This window comes from Asterias amurensis, chromosome 2 (assembly GCF_032118995.1).
Source record: "Asterias amurensis chromosome 2, ASM3211899v1".
Classification (NCBI taxonomy): Eukaryota; Metazoa; Echinodermata; class Asteroidea; order Forcipulatida; family Asteriidae; genus Asterias; species Asterias amurensis.
The window spans coordinates 10634467-10658530 of NC_092649.1; the positions used below are offsets into that span (position 1 = coordinate 10634467).

General features: G+C 39.1%; 3 protein-coding genes across 5 annotated transcripts in view; 2 read left to right on the top strand and 1 right to left on the bottom strand.

Annotated features, from left to right (window-relative positions):
- The window catches only part of LOC139934062 (dolichol-phosphate mannosyltransferase subunit 3-like), a 535719-nt gene that overhangs the window by 416781 nt on the left and 94874 nt on the right, over positions 1–24064 (top strand). The window lies entirely within an intron of this gene.
- On the top strand, positions 5211–17920 carry LOC139951429 (rab GDP dissociation inhibitor alpha-like). Of its 2 annotated transcripts, XM_071950333.1 has the most exons (10): positions 5211–5374; positions 6935–7042; positions 7791–7893; positions 9107–9241; positions 10538–10730; positions 11517–11648; positions 12362–12648; positions 13417–13628; positions 14591–14758; positions 15708–17920. In XM_071950333.1, exons 1-9 carry the CDS (start codon positions 5330–5332, stop codon positions 14729–14731), a joined length of 1356 nt encoding a protein of 451 aa, XP_071806434.1. In that variant the 5' UTR covers positions 5211–5329; the 3' UTR covers positions 14732–14758; positions 15708–17920. The 2 variants fall into 2 exon arrangements, with proteins under 2 accessions (XP_071806434.1, XP_071806426.1); XM_071950325.1 differs by having other exon boundaries at positions 14591–17920.
- On the bottom strand, positions 15400–23942 carry LOC139951416 (caspase-2-like). 2 transcript variants are annotated; one of them, XM_071950313.1, is made up of 3 exons: positions 23710–23942; positions 20248–21329; positions 15400–19885 (listed from the first exon to the last, which is right to left on the bottom strand). In XM_071950313.1, the coding sequence occupies exons 2-3, from the start codon at positions 21191–21193 to the stop codon at positions 19245–19247; spliced, it is 1587 nt and encodes a 528-aa protein (XP_071806414.1). In that variant the 5' UTR covers positions 21194–21329; positions 23710–23942; the 3' UTR covers positions 15400–19244. The 2 variants fall into 2 exon arrangements, with proteins under 2 accessions (XP_071806414.1, XP_071806406.1); XM_071950305.1 differs by having other exon boundaries at positions 23524–23942.

The window sequence follows — 24064 nt, forward strand, 5'->3', positions numbered from 1 at the left end:
ATATTAACAAAAACAGAAGGATTGCTTTTTCCTTTTTTCAATTTCTCTCACATTGTTTGTCCAGTCAATGATTCAGTTTCCAAGGTACCAAGCTTGAGACTTTTGGATGTTGCCAGATAATATCATGGGATAGGATCGTCAAGATTTACTAAAACATTACAGAACTTGGCAGGAAAGTATGGCAAGCAGAATTTTTTTCTTGCAGTATTTTGTACGGTCTGACGAATATCATTTGGAATAATATTCCTAAAGAGTTAAAGGCAGTGGACACTATTGGTAATTGTCAAAGACTAGCCTTCACAGTTGGTGTATCTCACATATGCATAAAATAACAAACCTGTGAAAATTTGAGCTCAATCGGTCATCGAAGTTGCGAGATAATAATGAAAGAAAAATAACCCTTGTCACACGAAGTTGTGTGCGTTTAGATGGTTGATTTCGAGACCTCAAGTTCTAAATCTGAGGTCTCGAAATCAAATTCGTGGAAAATTACTTCTTTCTCTAAACCCATGCACTTCAGAGGGAGCCGTTTCTCACAATGTTTTATACCATCAACCTCTCCCCATTACTCGTCACCAAGAAAGGTTTTATGGCAATAATTATTTTGAGTAATTACCAATAGTGTCCACTGCCTTTAACATCATTAAAAAAAATACAATAAGTTTTACTACCACTATAATGGGCTATAAATGAGCTTATACCAGCACGTAATTGATTTCCGTCCGATGATGCTTTCAGTGTAAAAATGGGGGAAACAGCTTTTAAAAAAAATTACGGTTTATTCCACAAAGGCCCATTATAACCTATGGTGCCTTATTTGTAAAAAGAAAAAGAAATCCCGAAATATTAAAGGAACACGTTGCCTTGGATCGGACGAGTTGGTCAAAACAAAAGCGTTTGTAACCGTTTTGTATATAATGCATATGATTGGAAAGATGTTTTAAAAGTAGAAAACAATGATCCACACAAGTTTGCCTCGAAATTGCGTGGTTTTCCTTCTACTGTGCGAACTAACACGGTCGGCCATTTATGGGAGTCAAAATTTTGACCCCCATAAATGGCCGACGTGTTAGTCGACGAGGTAAAAGGAAAACCACGCAATTTCGAGGCATGTTTGTGTGGATCATTGTATTCTACTTTTACAACATCTCTCTACCCATATGCATTTTATAAAAAACGGTTACAAACGCTTTTCAAAGACCAACTCGACCGATCCAAGGCAACGTGTTCCTTTAAACAAAACTGTTTTCATGTAATGTTTGAGAGGGTTATGCATGGAGCATTATAAAGGAAAGGACACATCGTAGATGCAATATCAACACATTAAATTAACTGGCCCAGTCTCCGTTTTCACCATTTTTAGCTCACTTAGCAGTTGGCCTAGTTGTAATGTCGCTCAGAGGACTTATCAGAAAACTACGTTTCGAAGCGCACAAAAAGGAAAATAATTTTTAAATTTAAAAACTTATCTTGAAGGCAGTGGACACTGTATATTGGTAATTACTCAAATAATTATTAGCATAAAACCTTTCTTTGTATAACAAATTATGAGGAGAGGCTGATAGTATAAAACATTGTGAATAACGGCTCCCTCTGAACAAAACATAGATTTCGAGACCTCAAATTCTAAATCTGAGGTCTCAAAATCAAATTCGTGGAAAATTACTTCTTTCTCGAAAACTACTCCACTTCAGAGGGACCCGTTTCTCATAATGTTTTATACTATCAACAGCTCCCCATTACCAAGTAAGGTTTTATGGTAATAATTTCTTTGAGTAATTACAAACAGTGCCCACTGCCAAGTTCAATACGCATGTAGCTCTGAATCGACCTCTGGAGTCCATGGTTGAAAGAACATCCTACTGAACCGAATCCGATTTTAACCGGCTTCCTGCCTTTTCGAACAATAACTTTCAAACAAACAGAGGGCATGGATGCGACATCAGGTTAATTCCACATTCTCAGTTAAAATACTTTGTAATAGCGATTGTGTATCTTATTCCAATTAAACAAATGGAAAGGAAACAGAACAAAGTTCAGATGGTTTGGTGTTTCGGTTGTTTTTAACGTTCGAACCACATGGGGACGACACACCCACACATGTTCTAGAAAATGATTTTCATTTTTATAGTGTACAGAAGATCGAACACAGGAATTTCCACAAGATTAGTGACATCAACACAGAGCTGTGTGTGTGTTCATGTGTTTTTTTTTTTTTACCAATGGAGTAGGTCGAATTCATTGTTTTTTTACAGACAAATTATGGCCGTGTCCGAAACGGCGACTTCGGCTACAGCTACGGGGCTGATCTAGACGTAGCTGTAGCCGAAGTCGTCGTTTCGGACACGGCCTGATAATGAATCAACGTACCTGTTAGACCACTCAAGTTCAAGAATAATACGCAAACTTACCAAAATTCACCCACTGTCAGTCCAACTGGTGTGTGTTTATAAAGCGCCTCGACACTTCTTGGGCCTGAACCTCACGTGTTCGTCCACCACAATTATTATAAGGTCAAAGTCACAATTAAATGGTTACCGGACTTTAACCGGAAAAACCGAAGGAACGTTGATTGTTCACAGTTCAGAGTTCGAAAGACCATAATATTTTGTTTTCTTTTATCTATAGAAAGTACTGTCCGGCCCTAGGCCTCAGCAGATCTGCTTTAATAATAGGGCCTACCCTTGCGTGACTGGGAAAAAAACCGTGAACTGTGACGTATGCATCAGCAAACTATAGCTTGCTGAATGGTAGTTGCACGGGTACCGTCACTAACTTTGTCAAACCATGGAGGAAGGAAGAGTGGTTAAAACACACGTTGTTTTTTGAGGATCGGCACGCAGAAACCTTCAATGAAGTTGGACATTGGTAAATTTTGTTTACTCCTCCCCCCCCCCCCAAATGAATAGTTTTTGTTGGAAGCAGTTTGCGAACAGCCATTTCTGTTACCATTTAAAATAAAATCGGGAAAATTAATAAGTTTGCGTGTTGCACAAAATTAAATTGAAGATGTTGCCTGATTTTTTTTATACAATCAGAGTTGGACTCTAGACTGCATGTTGGACTCCACAATACATTAAAGTGGTTCAATAGGTAGAGCAATTACAATACTTATGCTGATGTTCTCATGATGTCAGCATCAACAGGAAGCTCCAACAACTCCGCCTCTCCTGCTTTAAAAAACACCAACATGATTTACATACGACGTGCTGTACACACACTATGTTTCAACAGCTTTCATGAAAATACAATGATCTTGTTTAATTGAATGTTAATTACTCGTTAATTAAACACGTTTGTTAACCAATTGTACAGATCTGTATGAGTTAACACAACCTACTTCCCTGACATGGAAAATTTCAAAGATAAAAAACTAAACAGTCTTAATTGGTTACACTTTTAGGATGTCGACTTCCCGAGATATGTTATCATAACAAGACGACATCCTACTTTTAGGATGTCGTCATCCCGATATATTAGGGACTTTTTGTTTTCGACGACTGATGGTTCTGCGACGGTTGTTCAGCTAAACGTTGTCGTTTTCAGCACAACGGATATTCATCCCAAGTACTGTCGTAGAAATTGAGGGACGACCGTCCTCAAAGCCGACGCATGCGCAGATGACGCCAAATGTCATCTTTACCGTCGCAGAACCATCCGTCGTCGAAAACGAAAAGTCCCCAATATTAATTATCACAGCAAGACGACATCCTACTTTTAGGATGTAGACATCCCGAGATAAATTATTGAAGGAAGACGACATACTACTTTTAGGATGTCGACATCCTGACCTAATATCTCGGTTTGTCGACTTATTTGCATTTAGGATGTCGTCATCGGGAGATTGCGCTACCAATGTTTACATGTGATCACGTGACCTATACAGTGGGTATAGAAAAACACAGCTACACAGTAAAGACATGGAAAAACTCGTACCGATGGACCACAATTGGCTCAGTGTATTTTCAATAAATAACACTTTTAACTAAAAACGGAACCCTCTTTATAAAGTTGAATATTGTGATATTGATTTAAATCACATTTACGGTTTGATGTTCCCAGTATTCTACGACAAAAGGGGTTTCTTTTGAGAGTATGGTACGACTACATAAATTACTGATGTTTGAGCGAGCTCACGCGCCGTGGATTTTGCGTTGTGCACGGCGTGAAGTTGGGCTGTGATAAGGGAGATCCCGAAGTTGTCCGACTCACAGCTGACAGCTACCCCTTCTAATCAAATATTTTGATGTTGAAAATAAAGGGATTTGCAGCTTATTAATGAGATTTTTATTGAAAGTATTGGCAGCAAAATCATTACAATGAGGGCACCCTCCGAACCACTTTTTCCGTGCACAAACACATGGCACCTATTTGTGGGACTGTGTTTACCCATTACTGGCATTGTTCAGCCGCCGGTAAGGTCTCATGTTACAAACTCCGAAATATTCAGTGATTTCGAGAATTTAGTCTTTTTTTTGAGCCATGCAACACCGGTTCTACAGCCGATTTCACGAAACGTTACAGGCTGCGTAAGTCCACTTGCGCAACGTTTATGGCGTAAAGTTGCGCCATATGAAACCCCATCTACAGTTGTTCTGCTCTGCACTTGGTCGGCAAACCAAACACGCACGATATGCACGTCAGCAATGTTGTTCTTCAGCCGGCGGAGGGCGCACTACTCAAATGACATAATTGTTTCCGTAAGATGTGTCCGCTCATCATCTAAAGGATGTCTGTATTAAGACATTTTTGATAACTTTACCATTCAATGACAATTTTTTTAACTGATTGAATGAGCAATGGTTATAAAGCTAAGTTTTGCACAACCCCACCCCATCACAGACGTCCCAGATATCCATAGCTCATCAAGGACTCCGTATTTCTGATGGCCACCTGCATGAGGTCGTTTGCTCATTAATATCACTCCGCGTGTTATTAAAATGCATTCCTCGTGTACGTTTACGTAGGAGCACGAATAAATATTTTTTTTTTTTACTTTGCTTAAATCGTTCAATATATCACTCCGCGTGTATTTTAGTACATTCTTTATGCAAGCTGAAACACAGTTTTTCCATCTTTACCCATTATTTTCAAAAACGTACACAAAATACTTTATCTTTGTCTCCGGATTGATTTCATATATAAAACTAAAGCGCAAACGGGAACTATTTTTGTTGCCAAATATTTTATGCCGAGTGTGATTTTTGGACGCCATCTTGGATTCTCCATCATCAGGAAGTGGGCAGCGCCTGTAGGTCAACTGAATTTGACGCACACATTGTGTAAAAATCTTCGATTAAAAAAGGATTTACAGACCTCAGGAGTCACAATGAATGAAGACTATGATGTTATCGTGTTGGGAACTGGACTTAAGGTAAACACAGTGTGTTTTGGTGAATTTGTTTTGCGTAAATATAAAACCTCAGCTATACAAAATAAAAACGTCGCAATTAAAACTCCATCATGATCATCATGTCCATACTGACACTGACTGAAAATATGAAGCGGTGTTGTTTCGGTGACGAGGAGGAGAAACAGTTGTATGTAAAGTGACACCACGTTTTGTACTGTACCACCAGTACCACTACCATGCACATACTCGACTAGAAGACTCACTACACAGCCCCACCCCCATACATGTTAAAATAAACAGGGCCAACCACTTTGTTACGAATGTGTGTGTTTCCCTTCCCTTTTGGCCTTGCCCTATTCGCTTGGCCCTTTTCCTTTAAAGTTTAAATAAACAAAACAACAATTGTTGAGTCCTGTACTCTAATCTCTTTGCCAGGTGTAATTGTTTTTATCTGCTCCATTCTTGATCATGAAACTTTCCGGGAGTTGTATGCAGTGGGCCAGTCAGTGTGCAGCCAGTACAATGTAAACAGCCCGACTGCTGGAACTTCACTGTCTAATCACACAATTTTATTTATTTTTTTATTTTTTTCGGGGGGGGGGGGGTCAAGAAATGCTTTCAGTTTTTGACATGGAGCGAATATTACTCAGGCCTGTAGTCATAAGGTAACAATTATTTAAAGTTGATGCGATGCTGGAATCCGTTTTCATCGGAGTATAATATCCAGATCCAGATCCAGAAGTTTCCAATTGGCAAACAAATTTGATTTCTGTTGATTAAAAAGGCACATATTGTCTTGGGATCGGAAGAGTTATGTTTTTCTTTTACTTTGCGAACTGAAGTAACACTAACAGTAACACGGTCGACCATTTTTGTTTAGTCTGAACATTTACTCCTCAACATACTGTGCTGTGTTAGTTCACGATCTAAAGGAAAACATGCAATGTTGAGGCATATTTGTGTTGATCATAACTTTCCATATGGCGCCTAGTCCTAATGGCGCCACCACCTTTTCACTTATTTTTACAAAAAGGGATATCTCATTGAGGTAAATAAGATACTATATTGTTTCATATCAAATAAAAAAGTGGTGGCGCCATACGGAAACTTGTCTCTTCAAATTGCAGCGATCCGTACCAATTACGATACAAACAGTATTTTTGCGTGCAAAGTGAAAACAAGTTTTGCAATTACTTATACATGGTACTATTTCTGTTGACTCAAAAAATCTGCAGGCAAACCACTCTGCTCAGATTCGAACCCCTAGGCCCATATCAAGGATTGACATGTAACCTACCAAGTTTTTGCTGAGATTTTGTTGTACATGTACATTAGAAAGGAGTTAGGAATAAAATAGAACAGTGACAGCTTGACACAATGGTCTTACATTATACTTTGAAGTAATCCTTCTATTTTACATGACCGTTATAATGTACAAAAAATTGATGATCGGTCATAAATTGGGTAATTGGCACATGCTTATTTACAAAGCCAAGTTAGTGCGCATCACAAGTGACAGGGTAAAGATGTGTTTTGTTATTAAAGTTGTCATTATGTTTTTGTTTTTTCTTGTCTTGTTAGGAATGTGTGCTGAGTGGACTTCTGTCTGTGAATGGAAAGAAGGTGCTTCACATGGATAGGAATGATCACTATGGTGGAGCAAGTGCTTCCATTACACCGCTCTCAGACGTATGTTGCAGTACAGTATTTGCCCTATGTCTCATATTAATAAAGAAGATAGCTCGGTTGGTAGAGCTCTTATTCGTGTGGTCTTGAGTTCAAATCATGCTCTAGTAACTTTGTCTTTGTTCAACCCCAAATCATTCAAACTTTACGCGGTCAGTTTCCCTTGGGGTTTGTTATTTGAAAACAAAAATGATGTTTTGTAAATTTATGAGTAAGCCACTATTTGTGGTCACAATGCATGATAAGGTAGTCATATTTTGCTTATTTTTTCTTTTCTTTTTTCTGAAAGACATAACACTGGCAAAACATTTCAAAACAATACATAATAAATAATATCAAAAGAAAATTGTCATTGATTTAGTTTTTCTATGATGTCCCTTAAATGGCACTGTATTTATAAAAAATACAAAAAATTATTTTAAATAAAAAAAGTTTTTGTAACCTGTTATTGTTTTACAATGTTGGGTTTTCACATTCATTCATTTCTTTTATTTTTACCTCACACAAAGAAAAGTGTTTTAAATTTACATTATTTTATAATGATTCAAGGCAGTGGACACTATTGGTAATTACTCAAAATAATTATTTGCATAAAACCTTATTTGGTAACGAGTAATGGGGAGCTGTTGGTAAACACTAACTTAATTACAACTTAGATATTGCCATAGCTAAAAAGTAAACTTGAGGTTGGATTAAACATGGTTGAGTGTGTTTTGAGTTCTCAACTGATCATATTGTTTTTTGCTTTCAGCTTTTTAAAAGATTTGGAAAGAGCGAGGAGTATGTCGACGGGATGTGCGGAAAGGCACAAGACTGGAATGTGGATCTGATTCCCAAGCTTATCATGGCCAATGGTACGTAAAACTACACACACATGTAAGTTTAAAGGCAGTGGACACTATTGGTAATTACTGAAAATAATTATTGGCATAAAACCTTACTTGGTGACGAGTAATGGAGAGAGGTTGATAGTATAAAATATTGTGAGAAACGGCACCCTCTAAAGAGACAGAGTTTGCGAAAAAGAAGGAATTTTCCACAAATTTGATTTTCAGACCTCAAGCAATGTCAAGTTTAGAAATTGATGTCTCGAAATCAAGCATTTGAAAGCACACAACTTCGTGTGACAAGGGTGTTTTTTCTTTCATTATTATCTCGCAAACTTCAATGACCAATTGACCTCAAATTTTCACAGGTTTTTTATTTTGTGCATATGTTGAGATAAACCAAGTGAGAAGACTGGTCTTTGACAATTACCAATAGTGTCCAGTGTCTTTAAGTATACGATTTCCAGTTGCATTAATTGTTCAGTCTTTTATCATTGAATTAATGGTCTGGTCAAAATTAAACTTGTGGTCGTTGGCAGCAAATTAATACGATATTCCATTGAAAGAGTTATGAAGATCTTCACAGGCGTACAACGAGTACACTTGTTTAGGATCCGTCCCCCCGCCTTAAAGCATGGACTATGGAACAACTTGATTAAGCCCTTTATGTAAGTGTAGGTCGAAGTGTATCACTGCAGGTGCCTGCCTGTTCATGCTACACAATGGAAAGTCTTTTATGGATATAAATGTCAGCCTTAAGGCGGAGTTATAGTCGGTCGCAAAATGGTCGGGCGTCGGAAATCTAGACGCGCGATCATAAAAAGACACGGTTTTTAGGCCTCAGTCTTAGGATTGCGCGCAAGATTTCCGTCGTGCGACTGACTATAAACTGGCCTTAAGGGCTGTTTGCAAAGATCAAATTCAACTCCAAAGTTGTTTTGGGCGTTGAAAAACTGAACCTTAAGGCATGTAAGACTGTCCAAAAAATAATTGCACATTAATACGTCAATAAACTATAAATCGTTTAAACTGCTAAATTGTATGTTGTTAAACTTTAATTTAGAAAGCAAACACGATGGGCCCTATACTATGTCAAACAATACAAGTATCATTCTAAAGATGTAAACCCGGATAACTTGGAAAATCCAAAATCTTAACAACGTCTTTCTGTCGATGTTTTGTTGGTCACAATTGTCAACTTTTTAATTTGATTATAATTTATATTTTCTTATTTTGGTAGGTGAGTTGGTGAAAATACTTATTTTGTCTGGTGTGACCAGATACCTCGAGTTCAAGAGTGTGGAAGGCAGCTATGTCTACTACAAAAAGAAAATCCACAAGATCCCTGCATGTGAAAGCGAAGCCTTGAGAACTGGTAAGGATTTCTGAAAGCGCTATTATATTTGGCCAAAGTTTGTCATTTTCAATTTTGGTTTTAAACCTTTCCCAGGAATTTGTTTTCTTTAAACAGCGGCTTCAGAATGCTCAGAAATATATAGTTGTTACATTTTTGTAATAGATGCAGTCCACGGAAAACAGATAAAACATAAACGAGTCTCGTACCTCTGTTAAAACATGGTAAAAATGGTTTTTCCCAAAAACACTCCAAGCAAAAATTTTGAAAAACATGAGGTCAAACAAACCCGCGCGACAAGGAGTCAAGATGTCACTTGTGGCTATTTGATGTGGAAAATAGCGCCCTCAGTTTGGCAAAGCTGGAGAACTGTGTTCGAACTGTGTTCAAACCCAATTAGGGGTAAATCGCCACTGACATCAAGGGGTCATTATAATAGATAAGCCTTTTTTGACTCTTGACTGAAAAAGCCGTGTGGAGAGGTGAATTTTTGACTTGAATTATTTATTACCAAATGCAAATTTTAAGCGTAAAATGGTTATAAATCGGTATCTACGATGTTTGTTTTACCAAATAAGGGTTACCAAATAGTTAAAATATTGAGATTATCCTGTAGCCGCTGTTTAAAGTTTAGGTTATTTGACAGACATTGACCCTGCACCATTATCAGACAGTGCATTTAAACTACATAGTATACATAGATGTCCCTTCCCTCCTGTAGACCTCACGCTGATACCATCTTGGTCATGTTCCCTGTTTACAATAACCGTAATGAATGCTAACATTCATTGCGCATGGCACCAGACTGTTATTTTGTGAGTTGGAATTGAGTAAAATCAAGATGGCCACCCCGTGATAAAGGTCTTCTGACCCAGCCTGGGAGACTACATGTAGTGCAACTAATGTCGACCCCTAACACTTGGTAGCATTCTAGAGTTGTTATGGTAGAGGCACTGTGCCAGTTTGCTTGTGTCCTCACGCAACATATAGTTCTTCAACAACTGATACTTTGCTTTAATGTCTTCAACTATTCACAGTTTCTCCAATGGAGGGCAGCTTTGGCAAATTGTCCATGGTTTGTGATTCAATACCGGTACTACATTCATATGTAACTTCTTGGCTGTCATTATCGCTCCACCTAGGACTAATATCCAGTTGTAACATGGAACACATCTAAAAACAAACAAAAAAATGCCTGTTATGCACAAGTCAAATATTAACATTCTAAATCTGGCCAGTTGCTCTATTGCGCTTATTATTTTAAGTGACGGTGAGAATTGTAAGCTCTTCATTTCTCTTTATTTCACCCTCTTGCAGATCTTGTCAGCATGTGGAGTAAGAAATCTTTTAGCAATTTCGTAAAGTTTGTCATAGAATACAACCCAGAAGACCCAGTCAAAAAGAAGGACTTTTCAAAAGATATGACCACAGAAGCTTTGTTCAAAATCTTCGGAATGACAGATGTAACAGACGTCATTGGCCATGCCATTGCTCTGCATTTGGATGATGAGTAAGTTAACTTCAACGTTGATTATGTTGTGATCTTTGACCATGTTTACACAAACTGTAGATTCTTGCAGTTCCCGATGGACCAAGTTTTAAAAGAAAAGGGCAGTTTTTACTGCTTTGTACTTGTAAAATTACCAGAGTTTGCCGTAGTGTACATGTACATGCTTCATCTCCCAGGAGTTTCCAAATCTGCTATGAACACTTCAATGAAAACCCTGTGTGACTGATGGACAAACATGTCCAGATGAGTTTTACTACTTGGTTTTTGTTCTCCCGAGTACATGTAATATTTCATACCAGTTTTTTCTTTATGATTTTAGGTGTTAAAGAAAATGAAAACATGCTGTTGGTTTACAAACTGAGCTATCTACTACGTACATGTAGCTCTTTTTTTTGACGGTCTTCCTATACTGTCAGTATCTTTGTTCAGGGATGCCAGTCAGAAGCCATACAGCCGTTAACTTGCTTTGTAGCCAGGGATCGCAGTTAATGAATTTATGGCCTCTGACAACTGGCAACCCTGAACAAAGAGAGTGAACAAATAGGGATTAATAGCTCAGTTGGAAGTGTTCTGGCAAGTTAAACCAGAGGTCATTGGTTCAAACTCCACTCCAGTCAGGTCATTTTTTCTTTGTTCAACCCAAAATCAATGAAAAAAATTGCTCAGTCAGTTTTCCTTGTTGTTTATTCCATATTTTCTATAAATAGAGAGATATTTTTGGTAAAGTTAAAGAGATTATCACCTTTCTGGATTGATATTGTGTTTTTGTCTGTTTTATTTGCACAGCTACTTGCAGAGGCCTTGTGAAGAGACCATTTACCGACTTAAGTTGTACTTTGACTGCGTCCAAAGATATGGAAAGAGTCCCTATCTCTATCCACTGTATGGGCTTGGGGAGTTGCCTCAGGGATTCGCCAGGTAAGATATCTGACATGATATTCTTCCTACTTTGTTTGACCTCCGTTTTTTTTTTACCCCCGGGTAGATTTCACAAAAAGTTAGGGATAGTACTAGGAGATTTTAAAACTTATCCTAACTCGAGATAAGACTAGTCTTAACTCTTTGTAAAATTCGCCCCATCTTGATTTCAGTTCGGTTTGTGCGCACACACATAGTGTTACCGCAAACCAAATGTGCACTGTACCTTATCAGAAAGGTCTTTAAAAAAGTTGCTACACAGGGTGTGGCTCAATTTGACCTTGTCTTTTGGCCCAAACTGGAAGTTCATCCCAAAACATTGGATCCCCTGTTGTACTTGTAAAGTACGTATTATCTTTTTAGACTGGTGGTTTAACACTTTAAATTTTTGTCATCTTTCTGTATTATCTAGATTATTTTAATATTTAATACTTTGCTGTGTATAAACTTGTCTGGTGTTGACTTTTATAGACCTTATGCACATGACGTCATTTCAGTACGGCGCCCTCGGCTTGAGGTCAAAAGGAGGTTGTTCATCGGCCAATTGTTTAGGTCACCGTTTGACCTCAAAGATGGCGGCTGGATGACGTCAATGCATAAGGTCTATTGTTGTTCTTTTCCAGCGTCTTGAAGTGGATTCTTTCTGCTATTGTTTTGCGCTTTATAAATTTCTGTGTATTATAATTGTTATTATTATGTGACCTTGTGTGTAGGTTGAGTGCAATCTATGGTGGCACCTACATGCTGAGCAAGCCTATTCAAAAGGTTATCATTGGCGAGGATGGCAAGGTGGAAGGAGTACAATCCCAGGACGAGGTAGCCCGCGCCAAAATGGTCATCGGCGACCCCTCCTACTTTCCTGAACTGGCCAAAAAGAACGGGCAGGTGGTGCGAACAATCTGTATTTTGGACCATCCCATCATGGGCCCCAAGAATAGCTCGCTAGGTTTGTCAACACAGCTTATTTTCCCATGCAGTCAAGTAGAGGGCCGTAAATCAGGTAAGCACAGTTAAAGTACATGTAACACCCAGGCATGCAACTCTTCCGTGTTTCAAGTTTCTTTTTAAAGTACATGTAACACCTGTTTTAGAGAGGCGCTCAAGAGTTGCCCCGAACCAAATTCTGAAATAAGAACATGAAAAGTTTGACGTCTGAAACAGTTCAGAGCAATTGGACCCACTAGAAGTCGAAAGATCGACTGTTGCAGTCGCTCGGACGACTCTGGAGCCCTTTGGTTTGAGACTTGTAACTATTTATAAGCCCAGCCAATATAAAATTTGATGTTCAGTTTGCCTGTCTGAAACAACCCTATTTGGGTCGACCTAGAGTCGCTCCTAATCTATTTGGATCGCTCTGACGCGCATGTCTGAAAGGGATGTAAGGGAATCCTACAGAAGCTTCATGTTGGTTGGGGCTGTTGGCATCTTGAATTTTGTTTTATTATAGCTGTTGTTGAAGCAGTAGCTCTGACTATATCATGAGTTTCAAAACTAAAACACAATGACAAACCTTGCTTCTAAAATGATATAAGTAAATTTTACTTTGAATATTAAAACCGACCAAGTTTGACCTGAGATAATAAATTATTAATGCATCAGACCCAGCACCACCACGGATGGTCAATTTCCATTTTCAACAAAAGCAGTGGAGACATGTTGCGAACATTATCACTTGTATTATTGGTAATAAATTGTTGCTGCGTTATGAGGATAGTGAGTGGTTAATAGGTGAACCATTTAATCATTCCTCCTTGTTTCTTCCCTTCAGATATCTATGTCTGCTGTGTATCGCACGCTCACAAAGTAGCTTACTGCTCAAAGGATGTGAAGTACTACATTGCAATAGCATCGTGCAAAGTGGAAACCAACAGCCCAGAGGATGAGCTAGAACCTGCCCTGAAATTCCTGGAACCAATCAAGTACAAGTTCACAAAGGTTGAGGATCTGTATGAGCCAATCAATGACGGCAAAGAAAATGGGGTAAGAATAATTGGACTGTTCTTGAGTTATCTTGGAGGGTGTCCCTCCCAATCCAAGATAAACCTCTGTACTGATTTATTTGCAACTGAGTTCTTTAAGCCTGGGCGACTAGTGTGACTCCGTTATTGAGATTTGTGTAGTCAGATTGTCTTTAGACACAGAGTGAAAAGCAGGTGAATTGCCATTATGAGATAGCTGACTTCTGGGTACCAGCTGCTTCACACTTAATACCAAAAATTATTCTTTGATTAGTACAAGCATATTTAAGGCGCATTGAAACGGTGGTTTGTGTTTGACAAAGTAATTTTCAAGATCTTTTGTCCTGGTGCTGACAGTTTTGCATAGGCGCTCAACGATTTTGTCCGGGCGCTACATTTTTTAACAGGCGCTTTTGGTGTATTGAGAATTTTGGATGGGCAGGGCGCAACCTGACTTCCATAATGAATACTTGCAAACTGAGAATTTTTGACAGGCATGGCGCAACCTGACTTGCATAATGAATACTTGCAAACTGAGAATTTTGGATGGGCAGGGCGCAACCTGACTTCCCTAATGAATACTTGCAAACTGAGAATTTCGGACAGGCAGGGCGCAACCTGACTTCCATAATGAATACTTGCAAACTGAGAATTCTGGACGGGCAGGGCGCAACCTGACTTCCATAATGAATACTTGCAAACTGAGAATTTTGGACAGGCAGGGCGCAACCTGACTTCCACAAAGAAAACTTGCAAACTGAGAATTTTTGACAGGCAGGGCGCAACCCGACTTCCATAAAGAATACTTGCAAACTGAGAATTTTGGACAGGCAGGGCGCAACCTGACTTCCATAAAGAATACTTGCAAACTGAGAATTCTGGACGGGCAGGGCGCAACCTGACTTCCATAATGAATACCTGCAAACTGACTTCCGTGTTGAAAAGAGCTCAAACAAGTTTGTTTTACTCTCCCAATCTCACCAGATCTTCATCACCAAGTCCTACGACGCCACAACTCACTTTGAGACATGCTGTCAAGACATCAAAGATGTATACGAGCGGGCTACGGGACTACCCATTGACTTCTCTAAGGTCAAACTGGACGTCAATGTAGGACAGGAATAGTTTAATCTGTCTGCAATCTGCTGAATGGTAGGAATGCAAACATCAGCCCTTAATAGTGAAAACCCTGTATTTCTTTTTTTGTGCCGATATGACCTTGTAAAAAAGAATCATGTGATGCAATACTCTGTAAGGGGAATCATAACCTGTAGTTAAAACGCAAATTGGTTGTAGAAACAGAAAATATGCATGAAATTGTAAATCTTTAAACAAACACTCACTGAGACTTTTGACACTATAAAATGCTCAAGACGGAATGTCCGCCACAAAATACACACTTGGTATCCGAACACTAATTCACCAATGATTCCATTTGTTTATTTGTGATTAATTTATTTGACCCAGTACTGTTTTCCTGTGCTGTGTTTTTGGAGGGCCAGTGTACAATGAATGTTTTTTTTAATGTTCCTTGAAACGTCCAGTGTTCGTATTATTTTGAGCAGGGGACAACGCAGTAAGTTGGGGGTAGTGAAGATAAACTTTCAGTATCGGATTTAGATTCGGAACCTCCCGGAGTGGTTTGTGTTATTGTGTAAATAATGACCCGCTATGAAATGTGGTGAAATTACATCATAAAAAGAAAAAATTGGAAATGCAGATTATTTTGCTTTCCAGTGTGTAGTATGATGACTTGCAGCACAAAGCACAAAATGAGAACTGAAATGATTTAAAAAAAAAAAAAAAAAAAAAGTGCTGACATTTGTTGCAGATGTAAATAAGAAACAATGTTGATTCTTTGATAGCAGGGCCCAATTTAACAGAGCTGCTTAAAATCACACCGTATCTTTCCATAATCTGTCCATGCAATTTGACCCACGTAGTTTAAGACCAATAACCAGACAGTCAGTAGCGGGCTGTGAAATTGGTGCAAAGTGTCTCTACTAAGCGTTAAACCACTGTCATTTGAACATTTTCATGGGGTCCCTGTAAAATATAAAGTGGTTAATATTTTGCTCTGTCTATTTTAATTTTCTTTTAGGAATCGGGAGAGTAGTGAACCTTATCCAGCACAATTCAATAATGGTATACATGTAGTTAGTATTCAAATGTGATTAAAAACTATGAAGAGATACAACTATTTAATATTATACTGTTGTAGTATCTAATATGACAAATAAAAATGACAAGTTCTTCCAGTTTAGTGAATTGGAAGTTTTGTATCTACTTGTTGCATGGCATTATCATGACCACAAAAAAGGGGCACACATAGTTCATGTTTATTGTGATCGTACATGTGTAGTAGACTAGAGTTGATGTTATATCACCATGTAATTGAATTTTGAATGACGTTAACAATGTACATGTATAATGTGAACAGCTATCTTAAAATATATCCCATGTAGAAAAATGCATGCGGAGGCTTTAATCAATCAAAATTAAAAAATAGTAAGAAAAATATTAAGTTGCATTTAACGGATTCTTGCTCATATTAAGATGTATTTGAATTGAAAGATAGATAAGAGAGTGCCATAGACTTGGGACCTAGACACTTCACACCATGTGAAATGAGATGGAGTGTATGGCATGTTCAAAAACAAGTGGCATTAAGTGGTTTAATAACATCAGAATCAACATGTGTGAAAAACCTTCTACCATAAGGAAATTTAACATCTATTACATATCGATGCGGTACACGCTGCCATAACATAGGATTCAAACTGCCTCTAGCTACCGGGCAATCATGGTAGTCTAGTTGGTAAGACACTGCTCTAGAATTGCAAGGGTCGTGGGTTCGAATCCCACCCGCGTAATGTGCCTGTGATATTTTTTCACAGAACTCTGGGAAAGTATACAGAGCTAAAGCGCATCGGTGTATGGGTAAAAACCAAAACTAACATAAAGAAATTGTTGCACAGCAGAGACTTGTACACACTTGCCATACTCATGGTTCTGTTTCTATGGGATATTCTCGAATATCTGTCATTCAGTATTAAACAAAATGAAGTCAAATTTTAAACTGTTTGTAAACTATTTGAATGTATTGCTCCGAATCCATCATTAGGTGTAAAATTTGGAGTGGGAAAGAACAGTAGCATTAACTTCTAAATGAGCTATCCAATGTGGAATTTACAGATTAACCGGCGGGATAAGTTGTTTTGCAGCATGTTTATGTACAGCTGAAACTTAAAAAAACAATGAGTTAAAGCGGACACTTATAAGTTAATCACAGGTTTTCAAGTATTTTACGTCTTGTAAAGAAAATGTGAATGCAGCTTTAATTTCTCAACTTTTTCGGACGCTGTTGTTACTCTTTGAGGTCTATTTTGAGGCTCTTTTGTTCACTTATATTTTTGCAAACGTGTACTTAATATTATTTAAGCCTTGGACAATACAACCCAATGCCAAGAAACTTGTTCCTCTTTATTATGAGGCATTAACACGAAGTGTGTTTTATAAGTGGAAGGATTGGACCAAGTCTAGCCCATGTTGACTTAACTTGGTATACAGTACATATGAAGATCCCTGGTGGGGGGCTAGATCAAGGTAGCAAACTACAAAACACACTCATGTCTTGTTTGAATTTTAAGAACCAAAAGTTATCTATGAAAACAATTTCTGCAAGGTTACCGTAGTTACTGTGTAGGTAATTCCAGTTAATTTAGGCCCAATGTTAAATTTATCATTTATTTGAATTGAACAACTTTCTAATTTTATGCAAGGACAAACTACATGCATTTATGCAGCATTACATGTACATGTATACTGTAAACCTTGACAAAGTAAAGGTGTTGCATTAATGACTGCATTCAACATACAGTCGAAGACGATCTGGCAATTCATTGGACACATTCCTTGTGACATAACTCCATGAAGCTGAATAAAATATGCATATGTGGGTTGTTTTTCTTCATTTGGTTTTAATGGTTAAAAGCAAAGGGTTATAATAATGCGATGCCAAAGTATTTAGAAACAATCAAAGAGAGTTTGGCATGTATTGTGACAGACGATAATTTCCAGTATTTGGAGCTTGATAATTTGTTTATTTCTCCATTTTGTTTTGCTATAATGCCTTATTATATGACAGTTTATTATACTTAATGGGTTGTAAAAGTGCCACATTTTGGCCATCAATGGGTTCTAATCTTGCTGACTTATGAAACTACCTTCAGTCTGTTAACTTTAATATATCAAGCATATGCATTGTGGCGAAATTAGCTCATCAATAAACAAAACTAAACAAAGCAAAAATTATTCAACATTCCTTGTTTATTATTCGTCTCCAGGCTCATTTCTTACCTCGCTGCTGTGGTTTTTAATGTTGTAGTAGTGAATGGTAGAGGGCGCAACATCGACTGGCTAGAGCGGACTTAGACTTGGTTTCAAGTCTTCTATCTTGGCAATAATCCTTTTTAGTCTAGCAGATAGCCGATACATGAAATAGCGCCCTCTTGCTAGATTAACCTCCGTCGCCTGTGCATAAGAGACTAGCGAGCTTTATGATAAAATGCTGGACTTGCCTCCAGTGACTTGTTTCACTTTTTGGCCCAATTTTGAACGAAATCCTGGACTTGCCCCCTTGTGATTTTTGTCCCAATTTTGACAAAAAATGCTGGACTGACACCTTGTAATGTTTCTCCTTTTTGGCCCAATTTTCATCGAAACGCTGGTCTTACCCCTTGTGATTGGTTCACTTTTGGGCCCATTCATCGAAACGCTGGACTTACCCATAAAGATGTTTTCATTTTTTTGGCCCAATTTTGATTAAAATACTGACTGTACATAATGCTGCTGTATGCGCCATAGCACCTTGTAGTCATTTACATGGTGTCCCACAGGTAGGTCTCATATAATGCTGGACATACCCCCTTGGGATAATTTAATTTTTCGGCCCTTTGGTCAAAATGCTTGGCTTACCCCTTGTGATTGTTAGATTTTTTTTTTTGCCCAATATTGCTCGAAATGCTGGACATATCCTTTGTGATTGTTCTACTTTTTGACCCATTTTTTGATAACATGCTGGACTTGCCCCCTTGTAATTTTTGATCCAATTTAATCAAAATGAAGGACAACTTGTGATTTCTTTCATTTTTTTGCCCAATTTTGATCAAAATGCTGGATATTACACCTTGTGACTTTTCTACTTTTTGGCTTAATATTTATCAAAATGCTGGACTTACCCTTGTAATGGTTATATCGCAAAAACAATCCGGAACGTTTATATCCGAGCACGTGATTAGTTATCCACTATTGGAATATAAAACCCGAGTTACGTTTCTGGCAGTAACGTTTCTCAAATTCAAATATTGGGGGATGAAAACTTATAGTTTACCACTTCCACATTACTTCGCAGTGAAAGTTGTGATTTGTGTCATTCAGTGGCGGAAGAATCAACCCGGATATTATGTGCCCCCCCCCCCCCTAGCGCCCTCTTTTGAAGAATCATCCTCTTCCAGCCCAAGTTTTCCGACAGAGTCTCAGGCTACGGGTGTTTCTATTTAAGACACTAGCCTTAAATACTCAACCTTCTGCAGTCATTAAAGTGGACTAGGCCTGATTGCACAACTAACGCTGTGATTCACCCAATACTCAAGTACAGATTGTATCTCAAAGTAGTCTGTATCTCAGGTGCGATTTGCAGCCAGGATTCTTTGGAGTTAGCCCGTCGTATCCTCCGCTTTTTTACCTCTAAGTGCACCGTCGTCATCACGTCAAGTAGGTTGAGCTTCCTAGCGAAAGTCTCGAGCATATTAAATAGCACCCCGACGTAAAGGTGGTAGACACTCCAAAGAGATTCACTCATTGACTCTTTTGGGATCAGGGCAAAGGTCAATAGGAAGTCATAGTCATCTGGAATCATGCTTGCATTGTGATCTTGCCTGACCTCTGCTGCCGCTGGGGCGTCACCTCTTGGAGATCGGCCACCCTTGGCGTCGCTCTCAAGGATCTGCAAGAAAAACAGCTTGGGCTTGTCGGCCAGCGTGGGGCAGTTTTCACGAGAGAAGATGTCCGTCAGTTGGAGAACGTCGACGGCAATGCCGTCTGGGCCGACGATTTTGCCTTGGGACCCGTGAGAGAGGATGCACACGATGACGCAATCGAAGTAGGAGTGGTCTTCTAGACTAAGGAAGCGTAGAGCTGAGATAATGTCAAGGGACATCAGGCCCCGCATGATGCGAACGTTGAATCCTAGCTTGATCAGGACGCTACGTAAACGATCTGACATGAAATAAATCAAATATTGGTGTAATTACTGAAATTTGTTTGGTACTGTGTCTAAATCCAGGTACTTTCAGGAAAACAAACTTACATTACCAACCCAAACATATTATACCAGTATAAAACAAAAACTTTTTCGTAGAAAACGTTTCTAACAGTATACCCTACTCGTCCTAATGATGAGAAGAGTCTACTGTTCGAAAAGCCGAGGCCACATTGATTCTTCTCAGAGCCAACACTCCAAATTCACCAAATAAATTCTTATTATCCACACAAAGAAAAAGGTTTGAACGTCATTTATTTCTGCTGGTGTAGATTGACAATGGTAGTATTCTTAACCTCGATTTTTCAATTCAACGTACCTGTACTATCTTCGACTTTTGGAAATTCTATTCCATCACTGGAGGAACACCTCGACTCCTCTCCATTCAAGAATTCTCCAGTCTCTAAGGTGCAAAAGTTATCAATAATAACTGCAACTCCCCTTGGCCTAAACCTCATACGATAGCACGGCCGCTGGCTGCCTCCATCGACATCTGCTCTGATATGAACAACAACCTTCTGCTCAGCTTTCTTATGAAGCTGGGCCTGGTGGTCAACAACTCCTGGAAGACCCTTTTGACAAGCTTCCGATAGTTGCTGGATCAGTGGACAGCCTTCCCATTCAAACACCTTGAGGGCAGTTAATTTGCTGGCTAGAAACATAGGAAGGTTCCGTAAGGGGTTGTTCTTCACCTGTAGCTCCTCCAGCTCGGTAAGCTCGCATAGAGCCTGTGGTAGCCACTCCAGTTTGTTGTCGTTGAGCCACAGCAGCTTCAGCGTCTTCATAGAAGCGATCTCGCTAGGTAGGTAGGTGATTTTATTGCTGTCAAGAAATAGTTTCTCCAGGAAGGTCAGTGATCCACCGCAGAGCACCGATGGGAACTCAGTGAACTGGTTATCCGAGAGATCCAACCACCTCAGATTGCTCAAGTTACTGATCTCACCCGGGAGGTAGGACAGTGAGTTACAGCTGAAGTAGAGCCTGACAAGGTCGGGAAGCTGGCAGACAACGTCTGGACACCTCTCGAAGGAGTTGTTCTCTAAGTACAGCCACTTGAGCTTGCTGAGACGTGCCAAGTCGGCAGGGAGGTCTTTCATTCTGTTCACATTGAGGTTCAGCCACTGCAGCTCGCTGATACTGAATAAATCCGACGGCAGCTTTTGGAGATTGCGATAGTTGAGGTCTACGCGGAGATCGTATGAGTTTCCGCGATAAGGGGAGATACCAAGGGCTGATAGTGAGCCTTGGAGGCTCCCCTGTGCCATGACTTTTGTGTGTTATGTTGAACCGGGGACAAACGGTTGTTTCTTCAAGAGTCATTTGAAAGTGCTACACCGTCGCCAGAAAAAAACATACGTACGTTCTGCAAACTACTTTGAGGTACGCTGGTTCCAAATTCATCTGTGACAAGATAAAAACATTTTTATTAACTCAAAGAAAAGAAGCGGTTGAAGACAGTGGACACTATTGGTAATTTTCAAAGACCAGTCTTCTCACTTGGTATATCTCAACATTTGCAAATAAAAAAAAAAAACGTGAATTGAGTTCAATTGGTCATTGAAGTTGCAATATAATAATAAAAGAAAAAACACCCTTGTCACACGAAGTTGTGTGCTTTCAGATGCTTGATAAAATTCTCAAATTCTAAACTTGAGATCTCGAAATCAAATTCGTGGAAAATTACTTCTTCTCGAAAACTACGTCACTTCAGAGGGAGCCGTTTCTCGCGATGTTTTATACTATCAACCTATCCCAATTACTCATTACCAAGTAAGGTTTTATGCTAATAATTATTTTGAGTACCAGTAGTGTCCACGGCCTTTCAGAAGCAATAATGACCATTGCATGCTAATGAGGATTTAGTTTTAAAGTAGATATAGGATAACTGTAAGGGGATAGCAAATAACTGGCATTGTTAAAGGCAGTGGACACTATTGGTAATTACTCAAAATATTTATTGCCATAAAACCTTTCTTGGTGACGAGTAATGGGGAGAGGTTGATGGTATAAAACATTGTGAGAAACGGCTCCCTCTGAAGTGCCATAGTTTTTGAGAAAGAAGTAATTTTCCACGAATTTGATTTCAAGACCTCAGATTTAGAACTTGAGGTCTCGAAATCAACCACCTAAACGTACACAACTTCGTGTGACAAGGGTTATTTTTCTTTCATTATTATCTCACAACTTCGATGACCGATTGAGCTCAAATTTTCATTATTATCTCACAACTTCGATGACCGATTGAGCTCAAATTTTCACAGGTTTGTTATTTTATGCATATGTTGAGATACACCAACTGTGAAGGCTATAGTCTTTGACAATTACCAATAGTGTCCACTGCCTTTAAATATACAAAATTACGAAAATGGGAATGTGGAAAGTAAAAGCATATCGCGTGGTTCTCCTCTCGAGATTCGAACTGCCTTTAGCTCGCCGGGCAATCTCGGTGGTCTACTGCTCTGCAAATTTCGTGGGTTCGAATCGCACCTGAGTATTATGCTTTACACTGCTGAGCATACTTTTTAGTAATTAGCTTCTTATGTGCTTAGTGCAGCACAATGACATTGGACCATATATGACACTTACATAAAGACTGCAAGCACTTAAATCTGCTGAGCACCGTAGCTTACCAAAAAAGGTAAGCCAGCTAAATAACACCGGGTTTGCATAATATTGTTGTGGCTGGATCCCTACTCACATTTTACTTAGAAAATTAATTCGTCAAGCAATAATGTTCTACTTGGACCTGGGCACTGGGCCAATTTTCATGGCGTGTAGTGCTTACATTTGTCCACAGGCTGAGCAAAATGAGCTGCAGGAAACCAGTCACAAATAGTACATATGAAATTTGAATTTTTGCTTGTTATATTGTGCTAAGCATAATTTTATTGTGCTTATAGGTACTCTTTGTGCTTAAGTTAAGGGCCCTATCATTAATATCAGAGCTTGAGTCCCAGCGCACTTGACTGATAGGCCAAGATCACGCCAAGTGCATTGTGTAGATATCGACTACACCCTTACTCGCTGGGACCCTTCCCTCAAATGGGTTTTGCCACGGTTTTACCTCCATTCTAGTTTTACATGGATCGAAATACAGTATAAGGCCCGTGTACGACACCCACGAACCCAGATACATAAGGGGGTCGAAAACACATGTATTTAGGCATTGAGGATGGCATGGTAAAAGATGTGATCTGTGTGACATCCTACGTTTACAAAAGAACCAGCAAGCCTGGACTTCCTGCAGGCACGATATACATGTAAAACCTTATAATTTTATGGAGCTTGATACACTGTCCAATTTTATCAACTTTTGATGTGACGAAAGTGGGCACATCTCAAATACTTGACCAGTTTTACATTCATAACTCTTGGATTTATGTGGAAAGACACAAAATGTCAAATTTCCCATATGACCGCAGTGCAGACTAGCATAAGAATGCACAAGGTCACACTTTAAGGTAAACAAAGTTCAAATGGTCTATATATAGGCACACATATCCTTGCATGCAACTGCTAGTACGGACAGAGAGTTTCCTTGGCAACGAACAAACACTTACTCCATGTATCTACATGTGCATGTACATTTACTCACCCACTTTGGAATAATCACTCCATTTGGTAACACTATAACAGCAGGTCCTAGGCCTCGCAATTAGGCTGGTAAATAGTCGGGTTGATCATGGCCGGATTGTGCATCGATCGTGTGTCTTTCCAAGTAAAACAACAACCGTCGTTCATGTAGTGTTCTATTTAAAAAATAAATGTATAGGTGGTTTACCTGCCTGTACTAATTGTGACCGATGTTGATCGCTTCATGTTGTTCTCTCACAACAGGTTCTTCTGATGTAGTTCTGCGCCATGTACATAAAAACACACAGCAGCAGCTCTTCGTGCTAAGTTGTCACATTTTTCACCGATCGAGCCCTCACGTACGAACCCTAAGGACCCATTACTTACTATCGGTCTTTTGTTCGCGTTGGGCTGCATGTATTGAATATCGACTTTTTTGTTTGCTTGGCGGGTCAAACCATAGAGCTAGGGTCCTATGGTCCACAGCACCAGACGGTATAGGACGGGGAAGGAAGGAACACCACAGCCAGCCGCGTATACAATAGGGCCCTTTTCGAAACGAC